Here is a 26,263-nt window from a genome sequence, read left to right as displayed (position 1 = left end):
TGTTTTTACAAAGTTATTTTATTACTGAATAACTTTTGCATTTCCAACAACTTTCAGCATAAATATGCCATCTATCTCTATTTACAAGACATAAATCTCTTCTATTATCCACTTTTGTTTCATGGACAGACTGACTTTACTGCCAACTGTCAAACAGATGTATTACTTATTTATATTTCTATGTTGTTATTTTACAGTTCCTTCACATACAACATGATTGAAAAATCGTGTTTTACAATTCATTGGAAAATAACCTATGAGTTGCACAAGTATTCTATGTCACCATCTACTTCACGCCAAGACACTGGTATTAATGTTTCTTTTTTTGTACATTTCTATATTACAATAAAATAATTCATTGGTAAAAATGAAACTGAAAAACAAAAATGCCATATTAGAATACAATCTCAGTTATCGCAATGTGTGAGATGCTTCAATTTCAAATCCAAAAGAATATTTAAAAGTCGTTAAACTTTCTAAAGTAAAGTAGGGAGCAATCATTGATCATGTCTTAAAGAGAGTATTAATGCGTCCGTCCAGGTTTGAGTTGGGTTCTATCATAACTGCGATTTAGACAAACCAAACATAAAAACAAACAATTAAAACTGAAACATTTCAGAAAGTGACTTGTGAGATTAAGACAGCTACAATGTCAGGGGGCGAGAGCAGACTGACACAGTCCACCCGAAAAACAAGCTCAACAGCTCTGGGTCGGGAAACCAAACCACACCTGTTTCAACCTGTGCAGCTCAACTTCTAATCCTACAATACTGCCAACGATAATTCTAACAGTGTGCGCCCCTGGTGGCGTAAGCCTGGACAAAACAGTGGTTAAACATGCTTCAATGATTCTCAGCAAAGACTATTTGAAGATCCCTTTATCTAGTTTGAAGTGGTTCAACTTCAAATATTCTGAGCAAAGAGAAAACTTGAGGAGCCCTTTAACTTATTTTACAAAAAGTAAAGTTTCATTTTCAGGTGTTGCACTGAAGCTATTTATGTGCCTGCAAGGGTAAGTCTTGGCACTTCAGATAACTCGGGCACGTTCAGACGTTTGACCAGGTCCGCAGTGGAGGGGGGGGGCTGTGAGTCTGCTTTAGCTGGAGCGGAAGATATGCTCATATTCGTTCAGAATGAACTCCACTATCTGGTTCTGAAACACCATGTGCATCGCGATGTTGGACGACTCCGTCTCCGGCCGAAGCAGCGTCGGGCCAAAGACTATTGCCACGTTCTGCACGGTCATGCGATTGTCCTCCCCATACTGTATGACCCTGTCAGAAGAAATAAAATAACAGCGTGAGGAGACATAACTTTACTGTTACTTGTCTTTTGTCTGTTTTGTTTTTTAAATGTGTGCTTTGAGCAAGACTTGTGCATTCAATTACACTTATTTTCCAATTACATCCTCAGATGAACCTCATCTACCTCTCGCTGTACAAGTTTTCAAACTATGTGATGAAACACGCAGAAGTTCCAAGGAAAAACTATGAGGCATACCTGCGTAAATGCCCAAAAAGAAGTTCCATGGTGTCATGATTTGGAGGTGGAAGTGATCTGACCAGGTCGTGCATGCAACACACTTTTGTGTTGTAATCAGGAATTCCTAGAAAGAAAAAGAAAAAAAAACAGGACAAAAGTTATGAATCAGTTATAGATATATCATCATCTACCATCCACCACCCGAATCATTAACATTCATTTAGATATTTGCTGTATTCAGACCAAATATACCATCATTTATCCTCAGAACAGGCGATGTTAGTGCGCTCCAGTGAGCTGGACGACATAAACTTTAGAATTTCATGGATTTGAAAGTCTGCTTACTGATGGCCGCGATGAAGTTATTGAAGTGACTGTACGGGAAAAGCGGCTCGGAAAGCTCTCGGAAAAACAACTTCAGCGCTCCGGTGATGACATGAACGTCCTCCCACTGGCCGTCCTCGAGGTCCAGCTCCTCTGTTTAAAAAACACAGCAGGTGCACAGCCCGGTTAACAAAACACAGCAGGGGGCGCTGCTGTCAACAGCGAGATACTGCAGCGACTCCTTGAATGCACTGGGAGACGTCTACTCTCTCTGTATGCGCGGCCATCGGCTGAGTTACTCAGTTCAACACACGTGAGCTCGTAAACTGATGCGGTTTACCGTGATCGGCCTTGAAGCGCAGTTTCTGAATGACAGCGAGGTTCCCACTCACTCTATAGAGTCCATCAATGTCTAGACCTGTAAAAGCAGCACATCGGGTGGCACCAGTTAGTTAACTGCTATACTGCACACGGCAAAAAGACTTCAGACCTTGATAACGACGAGGTGCATTACCTCTCTTTTCTACTGCTTTGATGCATCTCTCCACAAAACTAGGAACTGTGGTCCTCTCCTGTGCACACAGCGTGGCCAGATGGCAACCAAACACGTTATCTGAAGGGAATAAAAAAAACATTATCTTATTTTTGGTATTAATACTGTAGCAGTAGTTCTAGTGGCAGTATTATCATCCCATCGATATATGCATGTTTAGAATATTAATAATCCTTGTAAACACATCAGACAGAATGGACAGATGACGGATTTGGGAAAATGTAGATGTTACATTGGAAAATAACATATAAAAAGAAGAAAATAAACGATAATTGTGGGATAAAATAGTTACACAAAGCACAATTTCAGCATTGGTACGTGCAACTATAGAGTATCTATCAAACGTAAAGTATCCTAAAAAGGTTTACATGGGAACAGATCACAGTATTCATATGAACAGCATTATAATTTAACTGTAATAGAAAGTTAAATACAGTTTATAGCACATATCATATATTCAGTATGAAATAAGTGCAAAATGAATAAATATAAAGAGTACAATAGTCAAGCGAGTATCAGAATATGAAAAAAGTGTGAATTTTTTTTTTTTTTTTTACAAAATATACACGATGACCTAAATGTACGTCGCATTCATAGTATTAACATTATGCGGGATGTCATAGTCATCACCTGTGCAACAGATACTTCTCCAATGGGAAAAGTCATTACAGCAATTTTACAGAAATATGTGATTCGGCCTTGACAACAGTGAGGTGCTGCTAGGGGAATTTAAACGTGTGAATCAGAAAACCAGCTGATTGACAGCCTTCAAATGACTCTATCACATGGACCTTTTATTTTATCTTGTGTGTAGCGCCAACACTCTTAATATCTTAAATTGTCTCGTTATCTCATCTTATCTATGTTTATGTTCCGCGGTTTCCTGTTGGAGCAATAACGATTCTGAAGATCTAAAAATCAACTAGGAAATACGAAACCGCTCGTGTTTACACGTGGATGTGCTTGAAATCAGAAATGGGAGCGTTCAGTGTCTGGTAGGGTAAAAGTCACAAAACCCACCGCAGTCACTCCCAGGTCCATGTTTGCTTTGAACCGGTTCCCATTAGCTTCTGTTCAAACAAAAAGAACTGGGACTACCTCGAATGTAGCCTTTCTCCTTGACAGACTGCAGTGTTGGGCGTTTCATGAGGAACTTCATCAGCTTGGTTCGAACCCGCTTCTGGTCTGCGTCCGCCGCAGAGCTGGATGAGTGGGTGACATTTGTCCTAGTGGCTACAGAAAGCAATGTTAAGACATTTATTACGATTGTAACTGTAGCTCTTAATGGGCCCAATATATCTAACTAGGTCACAAAACATTACGTCGTTCATTCCGCAATTAAATCAGACACGCTTGGTTTTTCGCAGTGGTGGAAAATGTGGCCCGCTCAACTTACTCCTTCGCTTTTCTACGCCACCTCCAGACTTGTCATCTCGCTCCGTGACGGCGATCTTCTCGTATAAGTCCCCGTCCTCCTCCTCTGAGTGATGGTCCTGGTACTCCTGATGAACAGACGGATACAAACGGCATCTCAACCAAAAGGAAAAACCCGGACTGACGTGCATTTCATCCCTTTCATTAGTCAGAATTTGGGCGATCACATATTTTAAAGTGAAGTTAGCAGCCTTATTTTTTCTTTCTTATTCTTCTGCTTCTTTTAAACGAACAGTATTCACTTTCTTGTTGAGAGTGAGATAAGAGGAATAATACCACGCTCGTGTCTGGTCTTAGATACGAGGCCACTATCAGCAGGGGGAAACTAGCCACAAGCCTGGCGAGACTCTGTTTAGGTCTGGTAGGTGGATTCTCAGACAGAGCCGGGAAAGCCGTTTCCCCCGGTTTCTAGTCTTTATGCTGAGCCAAACGTCTCCAGCCTGTAGCCTTACACTGAACGGGACATACATGAGCGTGGTACTCGTCTTCTTATTTAACTCTCAGCAAGAAAGTGTTTTTCCCCAAAAACGATTCAGTTACAGACAGTAACTGAATCATTAAATCTGATAGGCCTCTGTCTTCTGTAGCGTGATGCTGATAATTCATTATCAGCGTGTTTATCAATGATGGATGATGGAAGCACTAACCAGTTGCCGTATGGTGTCCGTTAAGACTTTGTGCCAGTCACTGATGATGCTCTCGGTGTCGTACTGTATCAGAAACTCGACGCCGCTCTTGCCTTTTAACTGAAGGACAGAGAGAGCTGGATAAGAAAGAGGGACAGTTCACCAGACTTGTTTCATATCTTCAGGGCTCTGGGAGGGATGGGATCCAATATGAACACACTATGATGTGCCAAAGCTACAGCTGTTGTGGTCATGACGTCTGTATTTCTGAATCCGTATCTGACGCTCTGATGGGTTCTGTTTTTTTAAGCCATACTTGTGCAGTAGCTCTAGGGATGTCTTGACAGCTACTGGATGGATTGCTGCGAAACCTCGCATCGACATTCACGTCCCCCTGAGGCCGACTTGTATTAACTTCGGTGATCCCACAGCTATTTCATTTCGTGCCACTAACAACCAGTCTTTTCATTTGTTCAATGCTTTTACAGTTATGACCCAATGAATGTGAAAGAAATGACATTTCCATCAGCCTCAGCTGCACTTTTTATTTAGTGCTAATTAGAAAACGTTGGAACACGGAACATTGTAAAAATTTTACCTCCTAAAAACTCGGATGTTAGCGTCATTATTGCACCACCCTGCTTAACTACAGCCTCACAGAACAACTAGTGTTAAAGTCTTGACAAATGCTTGATAAACAGTACCTTAATATGTTTTTTGTTTTTTTTTTAACTTTCATATTGCTTATTTAGCCAGCAATATTTAACGTTATAGAAGAATATGGATAGATAAAAGGTCTTTTCAGGGGCTCTAAGGGAAATGATGATTGTGAGTCACAAGTTAGATAATTCACAAACAATCTCCTTTTACTAATTTAACTCACAACTGCAAATTTAATATTGGACATAAATGTATGAGACCATGTTTTATGGGAGAAGCTTCTTAAACGGAGGCAAAGATGCTAAAAATATAAGCACGTGTTATTTGCACTGCATTGCATCATGTTCCGCGTCAACGAAACGAACGCACCTCCAAAACGTTCTTTTTGCTGGACTTGTCCTTCGAGGCCCAGCCAATCGTCGCCCCTCGCAGGTCCACCGTGACCTCTGGAACTATCTGATTGGTCTTGTTCTGCGCGGAGGAAAGACAAGAATACAAGCTGATTACCGAAGCGACGGGGAGGGCATTCAGTGTAACGAGCGGCGCCGAACAGAAGGTGTGTCGGCGCTGTCACTCCTCATAAAGCCTGAATCCGGCTGCAGTTTAATGTTTCATCTCCGTTCTTAGGGATGACTCGTGATGCCAAAGTGCAGAGTGTGTGAAAAGTGTATGTACAAGATTCAGGCAATGGACTGAAACTTCAAGACCAAAAAAAAAAAAAAAATTCTCACCCAGTCACAACCCTCTCAGAAATGTACAGAATGCAACATGGGCGGGGGCACCGCATTCAGCTGTCAGAGTTTCTTACTAATGCAGGATGAGCCCTTTCTTCCCCTGCGACGTTACACACCATCATGTGACTCCACTCTAAGTATTAATTCAGTGAGTTTCATACCGAGGCCCCTGTTGCCGCAGACTTTGGGTCCTTGTGGAACGTCAGCACCCCTCCGTGGAGAACCGTCCACGTCTGGGCCCAGTTTTTCCTGAAACGGGGGAATGCAGCATGACTAACGCAGAACAAAAAGCCAGGGGGAGCTTTCAGGGGGAGGGACGACGAGCGACTCCAAACTCACACAAAACTCAAAAACTGAAACCTGAGAATGTCATACCTGCAAGCAAAAAAAAAAAAAACCTCTATAAAGGGAAGTGTTGATTTACCTTACTTTCTTGCCGTTCTCACACACTTTTGTTTTGTTGAGAATTCCGGCTTTCTCTAAGTTCTGCACCTGAAAATGTAAACGACAACGACATTTTGATTCCTCGTTGACTACATGCAATTGTCAGGGTTATGTGTGAATGACATGAGGGACACACAGCTCTGGTTACAATGCTGGACACAAGCTTCATCAATAAAGCCATATACATACATATTGCGTTCGGCGGCATTCACATCCCCACTTCTCTATTACAATCTGTGTTCCCAAGATGCAAATTTTGATTATGTGGAAAATCGTGAGAAATGGAAGTTGCAGTTTCGACATCACTACACAGAAATCAACAGAGTATTTGGTCTAGTCTGTTAATGCTTAAAGCACGAGGCCTGCATCTGTTAGGGACAATTTTTAACCACAGATTTAGTGAGTCTCATTTGGTGATTATTTCCAGCAGCAGGACAGTGCATGTGGGACTGAGTCAAAATAAACTACAGTGTGTGTGTGTGTGTGTGTGTGGGTGTGTGTTCTCATGGTAATGAAGGAGCATGTCACTCAGTGCAACAGTGTGACTCACTGGTGTATTTTTAATAGTTAACAGTGAAGCTCTAGGGCACAGAGGACTACGATATCTCAGGTTTTGGATACACAGACGACACTTGTCAGCTTGGTGGTTTTGGTCTTTTCATGGGATTTGTTGACAATAGGAAAAATATAGGATATCACAAGAATTATGCCTTAATCTACACCAGGTTTAATATTTCTGCCCCCGCATTTCATCAGCGACGCTCTACTAATGGACCTATTGCTGGATTTGAACAACAGGCGGACAGCTGCCTTTGGCCCACTAAAGCTGTGGAGATGCACTTTTCTGGACTGTGACTGGATAGTGAGTGACGAATTAAAAAAACACTTAAAAAGATAAACCACCCCCCCCCCCAGTCTGTCTCAAAACGAAACTCAGGTGCCCGCATGTATACTGAGGCGGGGCTCTGCTTGCCGTAACCACTCTTCCTGTTCACACTGACCCCAAAAAAGATCCCTTTCTAATGCAACTCCAGTGTAAGTCAGTGCAAAGGGGGAAAAAAAAAGAGAACTAGTACTCTCTCTTTTCTCTTCTGTGCGAAAATGGATTCAAAAAAAGTTAATCTGAAGTCAAAATGAGGCTTCAGCAGCCTTAAGTTTGACAAATCAAGTGAGTATCTTCCAAAGTTACAGTATTTTTAGAAGCAAATTCCCCATTTTTAATACTATTCTTCCACTTCCAGCAAGGAAACACAGAGAGGGAATTTCATAATAAAAAAAGACTTCAGCAGTCAGTTAATAATTTGCCTATCCCAACAGGCGGAATGCATCACTACTTGAAAGACAGGATGTTTCAAACGATCACAATATTTGATGCAGGGAATGAAACACATCCGCTCAAATACAACAAATGCTCCTTGAGTGCTCTGCAGTGACACCTTTTGCCTCATCATAGATAGACGCTGCTATCTATGGATCGAGCTCAGGTGAACACTCAGACTAGCAACCCACGTTATAGCGCAGCCACCTCGAGGTCAGATAATAGGGGTTTCTCCAGGGTCTAAACCCCAAAGCCTTGAGAGAGAGACACAGAACACCATTAACGCCTAACCAACTGTCATTTTTTAGCTAATTTAGAGTAATCAGCATCAGCAGACGTGACCGTACGGGTACCACACAAGTTTCACTCACGTTATGCTGCGTCTCTGGAGAGTTTCCTGTACTGGAGCTGTCGCTGCTGTAGTCTGACGTGTTCCTCCTGTGAGTTGGGACGAACCTCTGGACAAGAGGGGGACGACGGAAGGAGACTTTAGGATTTGTAATTCAGAAAAAAGGACCGGAACGTCCCAAATGTAGTGTGGTATTAAAAGTTGTTCGAAAAAAAGAAAATTAGCAGATAAGATCAAAAAGCAAAAGTATGCAGAAACCTTTGTCCACATACTTTTGCGGACCTGTGAACATTATTCATAGTTTGTTACTTAATGCTATAGCATACAAAAGGTATTTTAGACAATAGTTTGCTTTCAACTTTGTGGCAACAGATTAGGGAAGCACGGAGAACCTTCCCTGAAGTGTGGAGGCTTTCGTAGGAGGCTATGTTTTTTCGGAATGAGACGCTCAATAATCACATATATGTTGTCATTTTTTAGCGTCCACGTAAGTTTGGCCATGGTATGTGCTAAATTCACCCATAAATGGGGATAAAGATTAAAGACACGTCTACGAATATTAGTAAGGGATCAGATCACGTTTTTGTTAAATCTGGGGAGGGAAATAAACACCAGCCCGGGCCGTGAATGGAGCCACTGCTGTGTCCTGGTGCAAGGACCAAGCACAAGCCCTTATTTGTACCCAGCAACAAGGTGTTGGCGTACATATGTAGCCCCCCCTCCCCAAAACCCCCTGCCTGGCTACACAAGGGTTAAAAGCCTAGGAGTGTCAGTTGTTAAACGCTGACTCACCGTCACTATTTTTGCCTGAGCAAAGCATTCTGTTTAAGCTGGCTGACACGCCCTGGATGTGTGTACATGCAGGTTTGAGAGTGTGTGAATATATATTTGTTCACGTATGTGTGTGTGTGTGTGTGTGTGTGTGTGTGTGTGTGTGTGTGTGTGTGTGTTTGTGTACCCCATCATCCTGGGCTGAGCTGAGCTGAGCAGGTCCCATGGTGTGTCTCCAGTTTTTAATGACCGACAAGTTTTCCACCTCAACACCGTTCTCCATCCTGGACTGACCAGGAGCTACAGGGGCCTGGAGGGACCAAACGCAGTTCGGTTTAGTTTAAATACGAAAAATTGAAAACTCGAGAGATGACAAGGCAAATTCAAACAGGTCTGTCACACTTTAAACCACACAAAGGGTAAATGTGAAACTACTATTTGGTTGAACTCGTGTCCTGAATTCAAGGCGTAATTTCCAGTGGGGGTAGGGGGGTGGGGGGCTGTTCAAAATCTTATTTTTGTCCCCCTCACCTTTATTGTTTCAGGTGGGTTTTCTTACTAAAATCCCACTAAACACGGTCCCCTTACTGTCCAGCTCAAAGGAATAACCTTCGGGAGCAGTAGTGAGGAGTGCAGTAAGTGTTTTGCAGGCTTTTTTTTTTTTTGCCCTGAGTCTTGCCTGTCAGGCCACATGCAGGCTGCCCTACCTTTATTGGTAAGGTTGTTTGGGCTGTAAGTAGGTATACCGGCACACACCGCTCAGGGCTGGAAAAACAAAGGTTCTGCTAATGTCGTCTATTTTTGGGTCATGTTTATATTTACTGTCAATATTCTTTTAAAAAATACACTAGAATTGAACATCAGTCAAAGGCAAGACAGTAGGATGCAAATACAACTTTATCTATCAAAATCAAAAATGAAAAGGATTTTAAGTAGGGTTACAGCTACATGTTTATACTACAATTAATACAGTTATACTACGATTAATATGGAAAAAGATATTTTAATTACATAAGTGAAATTATAACTAATTTTATCATCATTTGATAAATGTATACATACTTGAGTATATAGTTGCCTGATCTACTTTATATCATGAACAAAGTGGTAACTGTTTTTCATTGGCCCCAAGGCTAGAACTTGATCAATGATCCCAATCTAAATTGAAATTGGTGTCTGAAAACCAAAAACCCAGCAAAAAAAAAAAAAAGGCAAGAAAATTCCCATCTCTGATCGACATCTATTGCAGTTTTATGACCACAGACCATCTTTTACCTCAGGCAGGTTCCACTGAGACCTGGAGCCGCCTCTCAGGTAGTAGTAGGTCTGCCCTCGCTCATCCACAGACTTGATCCACTGTTGCATGACAGATAAATGTCTTGGTCAAAAATGGTTCAGCGTCAATGATGTTTTCAAACAAAGAAAATCAAAGGTGTTTTTGCTGCCTAGCTTTACTGTGTTGAAAGGAAAGTGACGTAGATCAACTACAGCTCATGACATACAATACATTTACATGATGTAAATATATTAACGCTTTTAAAGTAAATGGATGTTTTCTATAGCGACAGCACAGTAAGGATTAGGGAAGAGCTGCGCAGTCCTCACTGCATCATGCACTATTGATACTACTGCCGTCAGAGAAACTGGTACTTTTTTGTTGCTCCTTGTATGATTATTTAAAATAAGTCTACATTATAAAGGCCGCAGTAAGTTTAAAAAAAAAAAAAAAGTCCCTGTTGGATGGTCGAACGGCCTCTGAAAACCCCCTCTACCAACACCTTGCCAACATCCCAGTTAGGAGGGGGGGCGCTAGGTGTGACAGTTTTTGTAACCATCCAAGACTGATAATTCGACACTCACGGCCCTCTCAAACAGGGAGTAGGAGTAGGTGTGTGGAGACGAGAGAGTCTGCAGGACATTAACTTTTCTCTCTCTCTCTGCGTAGTTCTCTTTTCAGCCACGCTAGCAGAATGGCTCTACGGATAGCAGTGTCGGTCCGGTGATATGTCGGTCGGTCCAGCGCTTCCGTCCAGATTGAAATATCTCGGATCGCCGTTAAGCCTTTTACAGACATCCGTGGCCCCCAGGGGATGGGTCCTAATTGCTTTGGGGATCCTGCCACCGTGAGGTTCACTTTTGTTAGGCTCTCATTCTCAACGCAACTACCTCCGTGGCTCTTTGTGTTAAACACCATGGGTTATTTTCGAAGGAGAGACTGTTTGAAAGGGAGCACCCCGCTACGACGGAAGGCTTTTTGCGCCACCTATGAGCGTGACTGTTCAAAAAGGCTGTAGACTCCCCCCCCCTTTGGATGGGATCGGACGACACCTTGTAAAAAACTAGCTTGTTTCAAGCATACCCTGGCTTTAAGATTCAAGGGAACTCCTCACCCTTTGGTTCTGTAAGACTGACATCAAAACAATCACAGATGACGTTTGAGGGATAGCTAAAAATACTTTCTCTTAATGTTAATGTCTGTACGTTTGAAACATACAGCACCAAGCAATGAATAACTTCAAAAACCTCACATTTTGTGGAATTCAATTCAATATCCCTCCATTTTCTTTGTCTGCATCAAACTGTCCCTGGACTAACCTGATCTGGAGAGTGTTCACTGGTGAACACCCAGGTCCCGTTCGGTTCCACAGTGAGATTCCAGCCAGTCGGGGTACTGCGGTCCAGGTTGGCCCTGGGGATGACGGTCCGGCTCAAATGGCTGAATGTGTACTCTTTAGGGAGGGTGGGGGTTCTCCCGGTAAGGACCTCCTCGTAGATCTCTGGTTGATTAGCAGCCGGGTAATCCTCCGAGGGGTAGTCCTCCTCGGGTAGAGGAGGCTGGGGAACATAACGCGGTGGAAACGCACGTTAAAACACACACATACACAAAAACTTGAAAATAAAGTGAGAATATATAGCAACTCATTGGTCAGATTTTTTTTTGGCTTGTGACCCTTTGTATGTTTTTTGGAGTCCTGAAGATGGAAAACCCTCCAGCATTTCATAAAAAGATTAACATATAAACAAACCAACAAAATTTTTCCCCCTTCTTCCCTCTTATCTTGTTAAAGGAATAGTTCGACATTTTGGGAAATCCACGCCACTCTTATATCTGTACAGTAAAATATGAAGCTACAGCCGGCAGGACTGGAAACCGGTGGAAACGGCGAGACTGCCAACCGGAACATCGAAAGCTCATTAATTAACACCTGCTTCGTTTGTTTGATCGGTACAAACGTCAAAGTGTAAAAATTACAACTTTGTTATTTTACAGACATAACTCTCAGCGAGGACGCGAATGAGCGTATTTCCAAAAATGTTTAACTATTTCTTTAAATCAAACCCGGAGAGTCTTGACCTTCAGATGGGGAATAATTGTAGTAATCAACAGACGCAGATACTGATGCTAATCTTTGTCCCAGTTCAGTTTTTGTTTTGAAATGTTGCCACATCTCATCTGAATAATGTCAGCTGATTAATTTCCTACTGCCGCGCTGACACTGAGCTCAAGGACTGTTCCGGGACTTTGATAAATAAGTCACAGCATTTCCACGGCCTCAAAGTATTATTCTGTCTGGGCCCATTAATGTTCCAGCTCAAGCTCAAAAAAAGGGAGGAGAAAAGGGGTCACTTGTTGCTTGTGTTGTGAAGAAAAACATGTCTCCATTCTTTTAAAGTTAGGGACAGTACCGGAGACTACTAGGGACATTCTGCTGTTAGCTTCCCTTATGAAAATGAGTCCTGTCCGCTATGTAGGTGCAGGAGATTTAATTCCATTAAAAGCAGACTGTATTTACAGCCTCCCCCTGGGTGAAGCTAAAACCGGAGACAGAGAGAGTCTAAGTAGAGCGCCCAGGCTGTCCTTACCGGCCCGTCCTCGTGAAACCTGTGCACGCTCATAGGCTCCATCAGCGGGGGATACGGGCTCAGCTGCTCTGGAGGCTCCCAGGAAGTTTCCCCGGACATCGGGTTGTAGAAGTATGGGCGACCGCTGGTCTCATCCACCAACTGCTCCCAGTCTGAGGTCCACGCCGGAGGGGAGGCGGTGGACGGAGTGAGGGCAGGTGACTGGGGAGGTGAGGGGGAGCAAGGCTCCTCCGCAGGGAGAGGCTCGGGGTCCGTGGGGGAGTCTAGAAAGGGATTGTCCCAGGTGGTGTGCCCCGTGGCGGGATGGTAGTAGTACTCCTGTCCACTTTCCTGGTCAGTGTGCACCTCCCATCCCTCTGTGTCAAGGTAGGAGGGAGAGTAGGACGAAGGAGCTGAGGGGGGAGACTGAGAGATGCTTTGGTGAAGCTGTGCTACATTGACGTAGATCGCTGACCGGAGACTTTCATTCTCCACCTGTGGAAAGTCCAAAAAAAAAAAAAATAAAAAAAAATGCTGATGCAGAAACTCAAACACATCTGCAGGTGCTTCTACAGAACAGGAACTAAAGCTAATGTAGAATCAGTATGTGTGTGAAGACAATTTCCTGCATACTCAAACTTGTCTTGTCTCGTTCGAGTACTCTTTAACAGTATTTCACGAGGTGAAAGCCGAGCCAAACAGCGTCAAGTATCAGCCTTCAGCCCACTGCTCTTTCTACGTCAGCCTGCCATAGGAAGTAGCTTACATCAAACGCAAAAAAACAAAACAAAACAAACAAAAAAAAGAAAAACCACAGAGATGTTCTCCAAATGATAATGATCATTACCTAATTTTAGCCTCATTTATTCTGCACAAAAACACCCGCTCGCGAGAGTTCACTGCTCTCACTTCAAAACAATGTCGGCATTAGTCAATCCTTCCACACTAAGATGTGCCAATCGTTGGTTCGTCTTATTACGATAACCACGATGAGCGCCTGATAAGCTACCAGACCAATGACGGCATCCGACCACGGGTGAAGACTGCAGGAACAAATAAACAAACAAAAAAAAAACAACACAGGTTAAACTTCACCAGTATGATCAGGCATTATTCTTTGGGGTTTTTTTTGTTTTTTTAAAAACAAATCTGTATCTTCAACATTATCACTTTTCTGGCTTTGCTTCATTATTGATCTCAATACAACCACGAGGCCGTCAATATGGACAACCAGACAACTGACCCCGAAAACACATTGATTCCAAACAACACACCACGACTACACAGAAACAGAGGAAATGAGAGAGCTGCTTCATTGATCTCTGACATTGCTACGCTAGAATGCCTGCCCCCGTCCTTTGGAACAAACAACCACAACCCAACCACTTGCAATGAAAGGAAAACTACACATGCTGTGTACACATACGAGCGGATACAAATCAGCAAACACTTTGATGCGCCGGTGTCATAGATTGTCATCACTTTGAAGGGACTATAACTGAGAGCTACCATGCAAATACGTCAGTCAAAGTACATTTACTCAAGTGCTGCACTTCAGTATAAAGTACTTGCGTTTCGATTTTATGCTGCTTTACACTTCCACTCCACTGCTTTTCTGAAGGAAAATACTCTCCTTTTTGCTCTACCACATTTGCCAGACAGCTGTAGTTACTAGTGACCTTTTCAAGATTTTACATACAAAACATGAATATATTATAAAATACAATGCATTGTCAAAGATTAATCCAGTTTCCAGCCTTTCTGGCTTGTGGCCCCTTACAAAAAAAGATCCCCACGGTATGGGTTGCTAGCAGTTCCACTACAGAAACGTTTTTCTTCATCCCTACTTCAGCAAACACGTTACGACCTCTCAGATTTATCCTATGACTGTGTGATGGGTCCGAGCTCTAGGTTGGAAACCACCGAAACACCAGTATCTGTTTATAAAGTAACAGTCAGGCCCCAATGAGAGAAAACACGTCTGCTGTCTTACTTAAAACACGCAAAAAGCTTTGGCATCAGAAGGGACATTTTGTTTTTTTTCGGGATGAAAAGCATCATTTTAAGATGTTCAGTCTCTCTTGTGCTTTGAAGCAGCTGCACCTTCTCTATCCCTATGAGATTACACATTACAACACTAGTTCTCTGGCGTGGTTGTTTTGATATAAAAAGACTTGCTCGTGTCCACATTGAGTGACAGAAAAGACTCACGAACAACAAGCGAAACTGTCAAATTCAGACCTAAACCCTTAAAAAGGAATCTTTAACATCCAAACTAAAAAGTCAAAACATCAACACCGACATCTAGAAAGTGAGAGTTTCTAAGCGCCGTCAGTTAAATATTCCTGCTACTTTACTCAATACAGGAAAAGAAACAAGTGCAGAAGGGCCATGTTTACGCAAAGCAGGAAGCAAGACTGTTATCGAAATATAGAAAATACGCCAACCTCACAGTCTGAAAATTTTATAATGTGTCAATAAAAAGCTGCTTAAGACGCCAGCGTGATCACGTACCTGAGGAACCACTGGCAGAGTCAAGGCCTGCTTGGCCTGGCGACTTGAACAAACCCGGGAGTACGTGTCCACCATGTTTACATTGTTGTATTTATAGGAGCCATATATCCAAATGCACAAATGGACACCAAACTCAAGCGGCTCGAGCGTGCGACCGCGTTCATTCGACTTGTGATGGGAGAGAGAGGCGAAGGCGCATTCATGAAACACGCCCTCAAGCACACATCCTCCTCTCGCTGCAGCTGTAACAGTTGCAGCCCAGATAGAAAGAAGAACTGTGAACTCTGTTACACTAACAGCAGGAAGGGACTGTGTGAGGACTGGGTGACGTGTGTGTGTGTGTGTGAGAGAGAGAGAGAGAGAGAGAGTGAGTGTCTTTGTTTGTGCGAGCCTATGCATGAATTCCCTTGCACAGGGTAGAGGGGTAGAGGGCAACTGTCTGTGTGTGCTAAGAGCCAAAAGCAGAAGGAGACAAAGAAAACAAGACAGAGAAGAGGGTTAGAGAAAATGGAGCAACATGAAGCATGAAGGTCACTTCAACCTTCTTCCTGCCGTTGTGCCCGTATGATAAAAAAGGAAATGGCAGCAATGGAAACAAAGCTTTTAGGGAGCACATGCCTTTTAGTCTAGGGATATACTCAAAAGAAGAAACGAAAAAACAAAAAAAAGTAACGGAACATGAAAGCTACTAAAAACAGCCATGTTTTCTTCTACAAGTGCAGCAACTTCTCCAAAGTGTACAGTATTCAACCTTTTGCTAGCAGGTCACTCAGACTAATAATGTTGAAAAAAAGAAAAAAAGGGAAGCAATAATTTCCCATGATGATACAGCAGAGCAGCTTTTGACAGGCTACTCTGACGAGACACCATGTTGTTACAACTGCAGCACACAAGGGTAAAAGGCTTGAAACAGGAAGTCCAATTGTTCATTCAACACTTCCTTCTCCACTGGGCAACATTAGCCAGTCTGCGGACAGCAGGCAGAGCATTCTGTTTTAGATGAGGTTTTTGGGTTAGGGTTAATCTCGCATTGGGTTCGAGGCTTGTGTTGCCACAGATATGCTCGCCGATGGCTTTGCAGGTTCCAGTGTGGGGCCTGGCTGCAGCGAATCGATGCTTCCTGGAACATCCAAAACATTTTGCATTTTTTTTTTTTCCATTTAGTGCCTCAACACAAGATCGTTTGCTATTCAAATGTGCCTGAAAAAAAAAAAAAAAAAAACCTTGTGACAAATTTTAGATGAATTTTATATTTCACACTTCACAGCCATAGTTTTGTCTGCAATGAAACACTTGTCTGTATTCGGCTTGTTTTACCTGGAAGATGCAAATAACTATTTCTAACAACCGAATTTAACAGCAGCAACAGAGCGGACAACTCTCTGCCCTCGGCAACGCATGGAGCAGCAATCTTCTTGATTACTTAACCGCATTAGCAGTCATCCAATCAAACAATGGAGCAGCAAATTGGGGCCCAAATCACGCCACAAAGCACACAGTCGAGCTATTGAATCAACGTGGCTCCACCCCCCTCTTACATCACACTCTTCATGGCCCAGAATCCAGGATAACTCCACAAATGCTCGATGTAGAGTCCATCGGTTTATCTCATTCTTATCTTTGCACTTCAGGCCGGGTCTGCATGCCGAAGCACTGAATCTGCAGATATTGCTTGTCCCTGACAGATTTCTCCCGCTCTTACTTCATGGGTGAAGCGTTTTCTGTGTAGGAGGGGAAATATCTAAGCGCCAGTTACTAGGTGACTAGAAATGAGCCGATCAAAATGGAAACCCCACTCTCTTCCAAAGATGCCTCCTTCTCATTTAGTACCAGGTACAAGTAAATATTTAAAAAAAAAAAAAACACACACACACACACACACACACACACACACACACACCAACACAACAAACCAACTGAAAACAGGCTGCGGAATCTGACTGTCTAAACCAGTTGGGACTTTAGCAGTAACTCTCTTGCGGGGAACAGCAAGACACCATTGTACTCAAGGTAGCGTGTGCGGAATGACAGGATCATGAGCACATCATTACAACTTTACAAAAACACTTTTACGAACAGTGATGACACAAGAGACATCCCTGTTTCGCGTGACTCATGCAACTCTTCACAAAGACCAGCATGAGGCTCCATGCAGATTGTCAATACATTACTTTGTAGACCAATATTCCAAGGTGCCTAAAATTAACTGAAAGTTGGTGGGGGAAAAAAACAAAACAAACATTTTCTCTTTCTCTTGCCTTGGTGGGAGGTTTGCAATGCTGTACCCAATAATCATATTGTTTATAAACAGATTTGACCTCTCATGTATTACCGTTACATTTCTACATTACCATTACATTCTAGTTATAAGATTCAGATTTTCTGAAAAATAGATACCCAGCAATCTTAAAAAAAAAACAAAAAAAAACAAAACCCAAAGAAGGTCATTCAACACCACAGTTTCTTAGGGTACTACCAGAATCCTCTCTGGAGACTCTGCTCGCCATCCGGATGAAAAAATATTTAGTCTGTTGCATGATTACAAAAGTTTTAACCGGATTCCCGAGTTGCACATCTTGTTCGTGACCTAAATAAAGACGGTAGTCAGAAATGACACACACATCTCCTAGCTTGATATGTACAATGTGAACCATACATTTTCAAAGTTATTAATCGGTTATATTAGTATATGTTGCCGTTTTCTATTTTCCTACAAAAGAGCAGTTAATGGTTTGCTTGTGTTTTACGAATGTGCAAGGACACATGTAATTTCTGCTGACCTGGATGGGGAAAACCAGTTGCAACTGGCTAAAGAAGAAGAGTCTTTAAGGACTCCGGAAATACCTTCAAAACAGTCGTAAATGGTTTCAAAACGATCATCTGGATTTTTCCGAGATCCCCGGGTGTTTGTGTCTGTCAGCTGCTTCGCTCTTTGACTTGAATGTAAAAAGGTGATACGTGAGAGGTACAAACTGGGGCTAGGAAGGCCTAACCCTCTCTACTACTGTCACATCTTGTATGGAAGTGCATACCTAAACATGCAGTTCAAATAATAAAAAAAAAAAACATGCACAAACCTGTGCGACACACAGGTTTGCTTGTAAAACCTTAAATTGAGACAGAATGTACTAAGTCATTCAAAACATAATGCGCATATTGTGCAGTATATATGACTAAAGCATGGTGAACGTGAAGGGCTCGTCCGGCTCGGGAACAACCAGGAAGCTGAGGCTACAGGCGCCTGTTCTTGACGGACACATCTTCCGTCAGGTAGGCATGTACACAGAGGTCCGACAAGACACTCACACGACCTGTCGGAGCAGTTTCCTGGCATCTGATTTGGTCTGTCCCACGGAGCAGCAGGAATTGCTGCACTGCTGTAGGTGAGGCGCTCACGGCCAAGCTGCGATTCCCACGGTTTTTTCTCAGAGATGATTCAAATGGAAGAACGGGATCATCTGTTCAGTTTAAAAGGGCCAAAGGAAAAAAAAAAAAAAAATGAACAGTCGGGGTAACGGTGTGCACAAGGGGACAAAGCAAAGGCTCAATTTTTCTTCCACTTGCCAAAGATCAATGGGACATTGGACCCCTTGGGGCAGTTATCCTGACTTTGAGTGATAAAAGATACATCAGACAAGTCATGCTCAATATTCATCATGAACCTTCCAAAGAGCCCAGACACGCTGGTGCCGCGGGCAGCTCCAATAAGGACTGCGCATACGCATGGCAATCAGAGGACTATCACCGTTAAAACGAAACAGCCCCGAGTGTGCATTCGGGTTTGCCTTTCTGGAAGTTGTAAAGTTAAAATTAACCAAAGTTCGGGATCCCAGTCCCAGCTGGATTTGCTATCCACTTATCAAACTTAATATCCCCCCCTGAGACCAAAGAGCAGCCCGCATAGACCCCTTGATATTAAGTGACCTACATTTGGGCTAATTGAAAGTTCTGCACATTACATATGAACACAGACACACACACACACACACACACACAGACACACACACACACACACACACACACACACACACACACACACACGCACACACAAGTTTCATGGCAGGGCTGGCATCCAAAAGCCCTGCTTGTTGTTAGGAGTCAGGCCAGGATCCCCCCTACCCCCCCACATCACCATGGAGATGGCCCTCCATTGTGGGCGAAGAATTAATGCACTTGAGGGGTCCTGGCACGTCTGCAGTCCTGTCACAAGTGTGGGGCTCTCGTTAACGTCTCCACAGAGGAGAGAATGAAACACACACACACACACACACACACACACACACACACACACACACACACACACACACACACACATTACGGCCAGCGATGTTTAAAATGCACGCGGAGGCTCTGGTGAGCGCACCCAGTTTTTTGTGAGGTGATAATCCAGGCCTCCCTCTGAAGCAGCAGACCGTGCTTGTCAATCCAGTGCCGCGGAGCACACGCAGTCCCTGGGAGTACTGGGAGAGGCCGCAGCCATTACAGGGCACAAAGTGCCCCCCCCCACACACACACACTTGGTTAAAACTACACAGAAATCTGATCAGACACTGTCTCCTCCAAACACTGACCCGTGGCTGACGTCCTGTAACCTTGCGGCAGGTGCAAGGCGAGGGGGCAGCCGTCGTCAAACTTACCTGCGGCGAAACTTTCTGTGGTTTGTGCTCAACAGGGAAGGAAGGCAGGGCGAGCTATAAATTCGCAAATTTTTCCCCCCATCGTTTCCCGGCCGTGCGGTTAAGTCGTGACTCCCGGGATCGTCATGGGCGCAGAGGGGGGGGAAGCCAGGTAGCAGCTGGAGGGTTTGGGAGTGGCCGCCAGCTTTGGGGTTAACTCTTTCCTCGCCTCCCGGCCGACACAACCTGTTTGTAACCTGTTCTGGAGTCACGCCGACTCCTGTCTAAAGCCGAGTCGCACGCCACGAAACTCACCGGGTCCGGCCGGGGGCGCAGCCGACGCAGTCCGGTCCAAACGCAGGGTCGACGGCGCCAGGTAAACGCGAGTCCTCACCCGCAGAAAACTTTCGCCGACCGAAACCTGAGGGCTTGGATCAGCTGCTTTTACGGAGCCATTCAAGAAACACCTCTTTTCGCCTATTGAAATGCCACGAAGGGGGGCCGGGGGGGGGCTGGGGTGGGGAGGGGGTGGCACCGGCCATTCATATGCTGATGAGCTGGCACAGATACTGCGAACCCAACCGGTGCGGTATTCAGAGTCAAGACCTTCGCTGCAAAAAGTGTCCAAAGCAACAAGTGGTTCAGTCTCTGGTTTTCCAAAATCTAATCAAATCAAACGGTCTCATTCAACGGTGGCACAGTAACTAAGTAGATCTACCCAAGCGCTGTAGTTGAAGGGGGACTGGATGGGATTTTACACATCCAAGTCTCTGGTCCTGGGGAGTGATACTAAATGTATGGAGAAAAAAAAAAAAAAAAAAGTTGCACAAAGCTTTTTTTTTTCTTTGTTTTTTTTATGGCTCCAGAGGGAGCTGTGCGAAAACTGATAAACTGCCTCAAGTGATGTCACGCGAGTCAGCTCTGGTTGGGGCTGAAGACTACAGGTTTGGGGAAAAAAAAAAAAAAAAAAAAAGAAGAAGAAACCTGGGGGCGTGGGGGTTAGACAGGAGTGACCTTACCAGACATCAGTGGCCCGCTCCTCATCGCTGCCTCAGGGCTAACGGCTCAGAGCTACGTTAGCTCCACTAGCACAGCACCCCCCACATCTCCTACCGAACTGTCAGCAGTGGCGTTTACATTGTGGTCACTGCGGGAGCCAAGTTTTGGCAAAGTAGAAGAAGAATGTATCCAAGGATACCTCTTGTTCTGAGTCATAGATTTAGATTTGGGGTTTTTGTTTTACACTCTCCACCATGAGTCCGACAGCGTTGCACAAGTTCAGTGTTAAACCAGTGGAGTACTCTTTTAAGTACACATCTGAGGTACTTGTACTTAACTACACTAGTTCCATTCCATGCTTTTACTTACACTTTTACTCCGCATCCTCCAGGGAACAATGTACTTCTTTCCCCGCTACACCCGTTTGACAGCACTAGTCACTATATTTCTTTCTTTCGTATGATCATCTCGGAAAACATGATGCGTTGTTATAGATAAAGCTAACGAACAGCAGCGGCAGTTGTTTAAAATCAGGCACATGACTCCACTCAAAGTATTTTAAACCTTATTCAAGAAAACTAACATCTCTCTTTAACGTCAGGATCACGTTTTAAAGGAAGAGAGCTGTGAGAGTAAAGGTGATTAAAAGAGGTGTTAGTGTCGTGGATCAGTTTTTGTAGCGTTGTCTGTAGGCCTTTTCTGGGGCAACGCGCGCCGCTTGCTAAGCCTCGGCGAATTCCGGCCGGCTCGAGGTCCTATCGGTATTTCTCTCCTGCAGGCGTTTCCCCCCGAGAGCAGGGAGTGCAGTCACCGAGACGTTACACTGTATGACGTCGAGTTTAGGCGGACAGAGGTTTCAGCTGGGCCGCGGCACTGCACACATCAACGCATGGCAGCGGTGCCTAACAGTCTCGCCTGGTGGGTCCTGACAATTAGGCGGTGCCTACTCGAAGCCCCGCTCTGGGAGAAATTCCATTAGAAATGGGACTTCCCGCCTCAGGTCGCCTCCGTTGGAGAGTTTTAGAGGCCTGAAGAGATAAAACTATCCAGTGTCGCATTAAAAATGTCAAGAATAGAGCAAAATCTGAAAAGGGAATATCATTTTTAGGTAGCACAACATGTTTTTTTTTTTTTTTAAATTCTTTCTTATCCTCTTAGTCATTTCCTGACACCGTCAGATATATCGTGTGACCCCACACCCAGACTGGGAACCACCGGCAAGTATTTGACACAGGTGTTTACAGGTGTGTTTTAGCCTACAGTCAGTTCCCTTGGCCACACACACGTGATCTCCATTTAACTAATTATTTTTAGGATTTAGGTATGTCCTATTAAATACTTATGGATACTTGTGCAAACAACTAATAAGTAATTTATGTTTTGTGAGTAATTTAGATCAACTTGTAGAGATCTTCACTCTGACGCTGACTGGTTCTTTTCTGTCCAGTGCCGGGTGTCAAAAAGCCACGTTACATCTACTATGAGTCCAGTGTTGTCAGCCAATAAAACATTAAAACTTCTTCAGGCACCGCACTGTGGTACACACACACACACACAGTAGCAGCCGGCCTCTACCGTTTTACGTGATAAAACTTCGCCCTCTCCTGGCTGGGAAATCACAATGACACATGCTTGATCTCATGCTTGAGGGACACCAATGCAGAATGATGAATGAAAGCAGTTATACAGAGAGCAATAGTGCATGAAATCCCTACCTGCTCAATGGGAAGTGCGCTTGTAGAAGACGTTGCCTCTGCAGTTGGATTCAAACTCCGCTGCCGCCATGCTGATATGTCGTCCGGAGCGACAGGACTAGGCAGCTCGGAAAACGAGTCGAATTCTGGGACGTTTAGCTCTGGTATGGTGTCATATATGGGTGAATTAGGGGGTGAAGGGAAGATCACATCCTCATCGTCCGCAAGAGTCTGCGTCTGTTCTACGTCTTCATCCAGCGGTGGGCTTTTTGGCTGCTGCTGTCCATTCCCAACCTTTGGCACAGGATGGGGTTTTGCGTACAGCTGCAGGCGGTCAGTCCTCAGAGGTGCTGAGGTGAGCGAAAGGCTTCCCGCTAAAACGTGAGCCTCTGCATCGCCCGGCGTAGTCTGTCCTTCGTTCAGAGTCTCACGGGGCCCGGCGTCTGGTGTGCTCTCACAGAAACCAAAAGTGGAGAACCGCTGTGTCTCTCGTGAAGCATCCTGAGCTGTTACGCAGATGACCGGCGTTGCTTTATGCGGTGCTTTATCAGCAGCATCCACTGGCTTACTGTCAGTAACACACCCGGCTGAGTGCCGCTTCTTAGGACCAGGAGAGTCTCCGGGATGTGACGGGAGCTCCCTCACATACTGCGCAGGGATGTAGAAGGGCTTGGTGTGCTGGTCCGTGCGCACGTGCCACCAGTGCTCGTTCGTCTTGGAGACCAGGATGTAGCTTTCATTGGGCCTGATGGACACGAGGCGACCGTCCCTCGCTGTGTACTCAAACTCATGCTGCACCCACACAAGCTCCATGCTCCAGCGCGGCCTCGGGGTTAGTGCGCGTACATCATGGAGCTGCAGATAGAGGAAACGTGAAACGTGGTGTGGCTTTCAGAAAGTAGCTATTTCAAATGTTACATCGTCAATGTTGTCAAAGTTAACACTTTTTGTTTTCTGTGTTTATGTGTGTTGTTTTGTGTCTCTTTGTAGTCATTCAGTGTCTTTTTGCAGTCAGTTTCTGACCTTTTATGTCTCTCTCTAGTCATTTTGCATGTCTTTGTTGTCATTCTCTGTCTTTTTAGTCGTTCAGTGTCTCTTTGTTGTAGTTTTGGGTTATTTTTTCTGTCTTTGTAGACATTCTGTGTGCGTTTGTAGTAGTATTGCGTCATTCTCTGTGTTTCTGTTGCCTCTCCTTCTTGTCACTGTGCGTCTTTCCTATAGCTGGTTGATTGACTTTCCAACAAGAAATGTTAACAGTCACTTCAGAGGCACAGGCCTCGGGCCGCCCCTAAAGCCCTTGGGTGCCCGGATCTGCGCGACTCCGTCGGCCCGTTCAGTAATCTACCTACGGTTATTGGCCGACGTCATCACAAGAACGGAGGTTTATAAGAGAAGGTCGACACGGCTTCAGATTTGAGCTGAGTGGCGTGACAGAGGTAAAAACGTCTATGTCTGCGCACGGGAATAGGCAGGAAGTTGCTTCCATCTGCTGCAAAGCAACTTTCAACCTGAACTTACAGACCACTAGAGCAGCAGACTAAAAATCGCTCAGCCACAAAACAGGAAGCCTGCACCGACTTCAGCTCAGCGTCAGCCCGACGTCACCTGGCAATCTGAGTTTACCTTATCAGGCTTTGTTTTATCTCTGAAGCACTCGCAGTCGTTCGCTGTCTCCTAAAGCACTCGCATATTGTGATAAAACAAGAGGATGCTGTGGTTATCTGCTCTTTCACGTGAAAAAGATACCATTTTTTGTGTTTTTGTCGCAGCCATCTTAGTAAGTATTAACATTTACATTTCATTTTCAATAGGTGTGGGTGAACTTATACATGTTGAGAGCGTATGTCCATAAAAATTCATAGAAAATGCAAAATGAAAAGTTTCCCAAAACATGGGAAATCTGACTTTACTAAGTTCCCCCGACTCATTTCCAAGTTGAAATTTAATGCACAATACCTTGTTAAATTTGGCAATCCAGTATCATTTTACATAAGAGGGTAAGTCGGTGCGACTTGTATGAATTTGTATGAACTTTATCGTTTTAAAATCACATCCAGCAATTTCATATCCCGGGGCTTCGGTGTGGAATAATAATTTCTTTACTCGCCTTGATTTTTGTCTCCAAAGATTTCCCGTGCCTGGACGTCTGTCAAACAAAACCCGAAGCAGCTGTGTATCCAGAGAGCTGGAGTGGTATGGCTCAGGCTGCTGCTTACAATGTATTGTTTTCTGCTCGCCAGCCCTGGCTCTTATTTCCTGTTGTGTGTGTGTGTGTGTGTGTGTGTGTGAATGCGCGCGTCTCCACCGAGAGAGGCAACCAGTGAGAAGTTGCAGCGCTAAAGCCACAAAAAATGGGAAGTCTGATTTTAACCACACTTCCCGATCTGTCCTCTTTATCTGAGCATTTCTTTTTATGGCATCTCACGGACAGAGGACGGACTGGAAAGAGTGGCAAGAAGAAGGTGACTCATTGTGATCTTACAGCCCAGCAATACTAAAAAGAGGCCTATTAAATGTTGTTTTTTTTTGTGAACTACAATGTTGACATGAATGCAGATATTTAGTCACTGTATTTTAGGCAGGTTATCGGCATACAAAACAGAATGTGATATAATGCCATTATGACTGGAAAACGAGATCTAAAAGTAAATGTCAAGGGGACAAAAGGAGTCTATTTGCATTTGTATTTGTATGTGTATTTATCACAGCTGTCAGCTGCACCGCACCACATGCAGCATATGACCTCTGCTGGCATTTCGCCTCAGATACGATCTACCACGTGTGTGTGTGTTTTCGAAGACAGAAATTCTAGACATGAATGCAGAGTATGCGGACGGACTGCACGTCGAGTGTCCTCGTGATTTTTCTGTGGATAAGAAAAAAAATTAAATTAGCCGTGTGGCCTTTCATTGTATAGACACAAACGTATCCCGGGTGGATGATGAGCATTTCATTAGAAGAAAGAGGAGGGAAAGTATCGGGTTAAACTCACTTTTCTTTGATTTCGAGGCAGTTTTTAAGGAACTTTATTTTCTTTGTACAACTGGGGGAGGTCTACATACAGTTCAAGGTAATTGCAATGACCCCTAACATAACATTGGGCGCTTTTGTCAATAACTATTTCAATATAGCACCAGAATTAGATGTGTCAAAAACATGAAGAAGGCGAAGACTCGTGTACCTAATAAATCAACAGTAGTACAGTATATATATATATATATATAGTCCTGTGGGGGGGGGTCTCGTCGATCGTGGAGGGGTCTGATCGGAGCCAAAGTCATTCTGCAGCACGACAGCGACTCCAAACATGCAGCCAGAGACTTAAAAAACTAGTCTGAGTGACAAGAAGGACTCGGGACTCCTGCACCAGACGGTCTACTACCCCCCCCCCCCCACAGAGCCCTGATCTCAACATCACAGTCAGTCTGGGATTACCTTCACCTAAGAAGAACTGCGTGACGCGGTCACATCAAGTATCGATTTGGTTCAGAGTCTTTTTGTTTTTTCCGTTTGCTGCCCTCTTACCCTGCACAACGGTAATTGATGAGTAAAAATGACTCATGGTATTATTCTTGAAAGCGTCCTCGCTTTACTTTTTGTGCCCACAGCTTTTGCACAGAACTTTGCATATAGCATATATATATATATTTACTCTGTTCACATGCTGCTTTTGCTCTTTTTTTTTATCAAATTCTTGTAACCCCCCCCCCCGTCGATATATCGATACATCGATATGAAATAAATCAGTTGCAGTAATGTAACGCACTAGGGTCCATTGCGTGGTCCCACACGCAGCCCCTCGGTCGAATTCTAACACACCGGCCGGAATGTCGAAAATCTCAACTTCCGATGACGTCATTACGCAACAGCGTGGTAACCGTGTCCACCAGGTGACACAGGTC

At 44.1% G+C, this 26,263-nt stretch overlaps 1 protein-coding gene across 3 annotated transcripts; it reads right to left on the bottom strand.

Moving 5' to 3' along the window:
- Positions 1–18: 18 nt before the first annotated feature.
- On the bottom strand, positions 19–24,579 carry arhgap27 (Rho GTPase activating protein 27). 3 transcript variants are annotated; one of them, XM_040134936.1, is made up of 18 exons: positions 24,469–24,579; positions 22,383–23,216; positions 12,560–13,033; positions 11,291–11,530; positions 9,971–10,051; positions 8,883–9,005; positions 7,947–8,033; positions 6,238–6,305; positions 5,975–6,062; positions 5,449–5,550; positions 4,441–4,539; positions 3,756–3,861; positions 3,458–3,592; positions 2,321–2,419; positions 2,147–2,224; positions 1,828–1,959; positions 1,501–1,606; positions 19–1,274 (listed from the first exon to the last, which is right to left on the bottom strand). In XM_040134936.1, the coding sequence occupies exons 2-18, from the start codon at positions 23,172–23,174 to the stop codon at positions 1,097–1,099; spliced, it is 2,988 nt and encodes a 995-aa protein (XP_039990870.1). In that variant the 5' UTR covers positions 23,175–23,216; positions 24,469–24,579; the 3' UTR covers positions 19–1,096. The 3 variants fall into 3 exon arrangements, with proteins under 3 accessions (XP_039990870.1, XP_039990871.1, XP_039990872.1); XM_040134937.1 differs by lacking the exon at positions 9,971–10,051; XM_040134938.1 differs by lacking the exons at positions 22,383–23,216; positions 24,469–24,579 and adding an exon at positions 15,053–15,273 and having other exon boundaries at positions 20–1,274.
- Between the last annotated feature and the right edge of the window lie 1,684 nt (positions 24,580–26,263).

Source organism: Xiphias gladius, chromosome 9, assembly GCF_016859285.1.
Source record: "Xiphias gladius isolate SHS-SW01 ecotype Sanya breed wild chromosome 9, ASM1685928v1, whole genome shotgun sequence".
NCBI classification, from domain to species: Eukaryota; Metazoa; Chordata; class Actinopteri; order Istiophoriformes; family Xiphiidae; genus Xiphias; species Xiphias gladius.
Note: the sequence above shows the minus strand (reverse complement) of the source record. Positions and strands in the feature narration are given on the sequence as shown.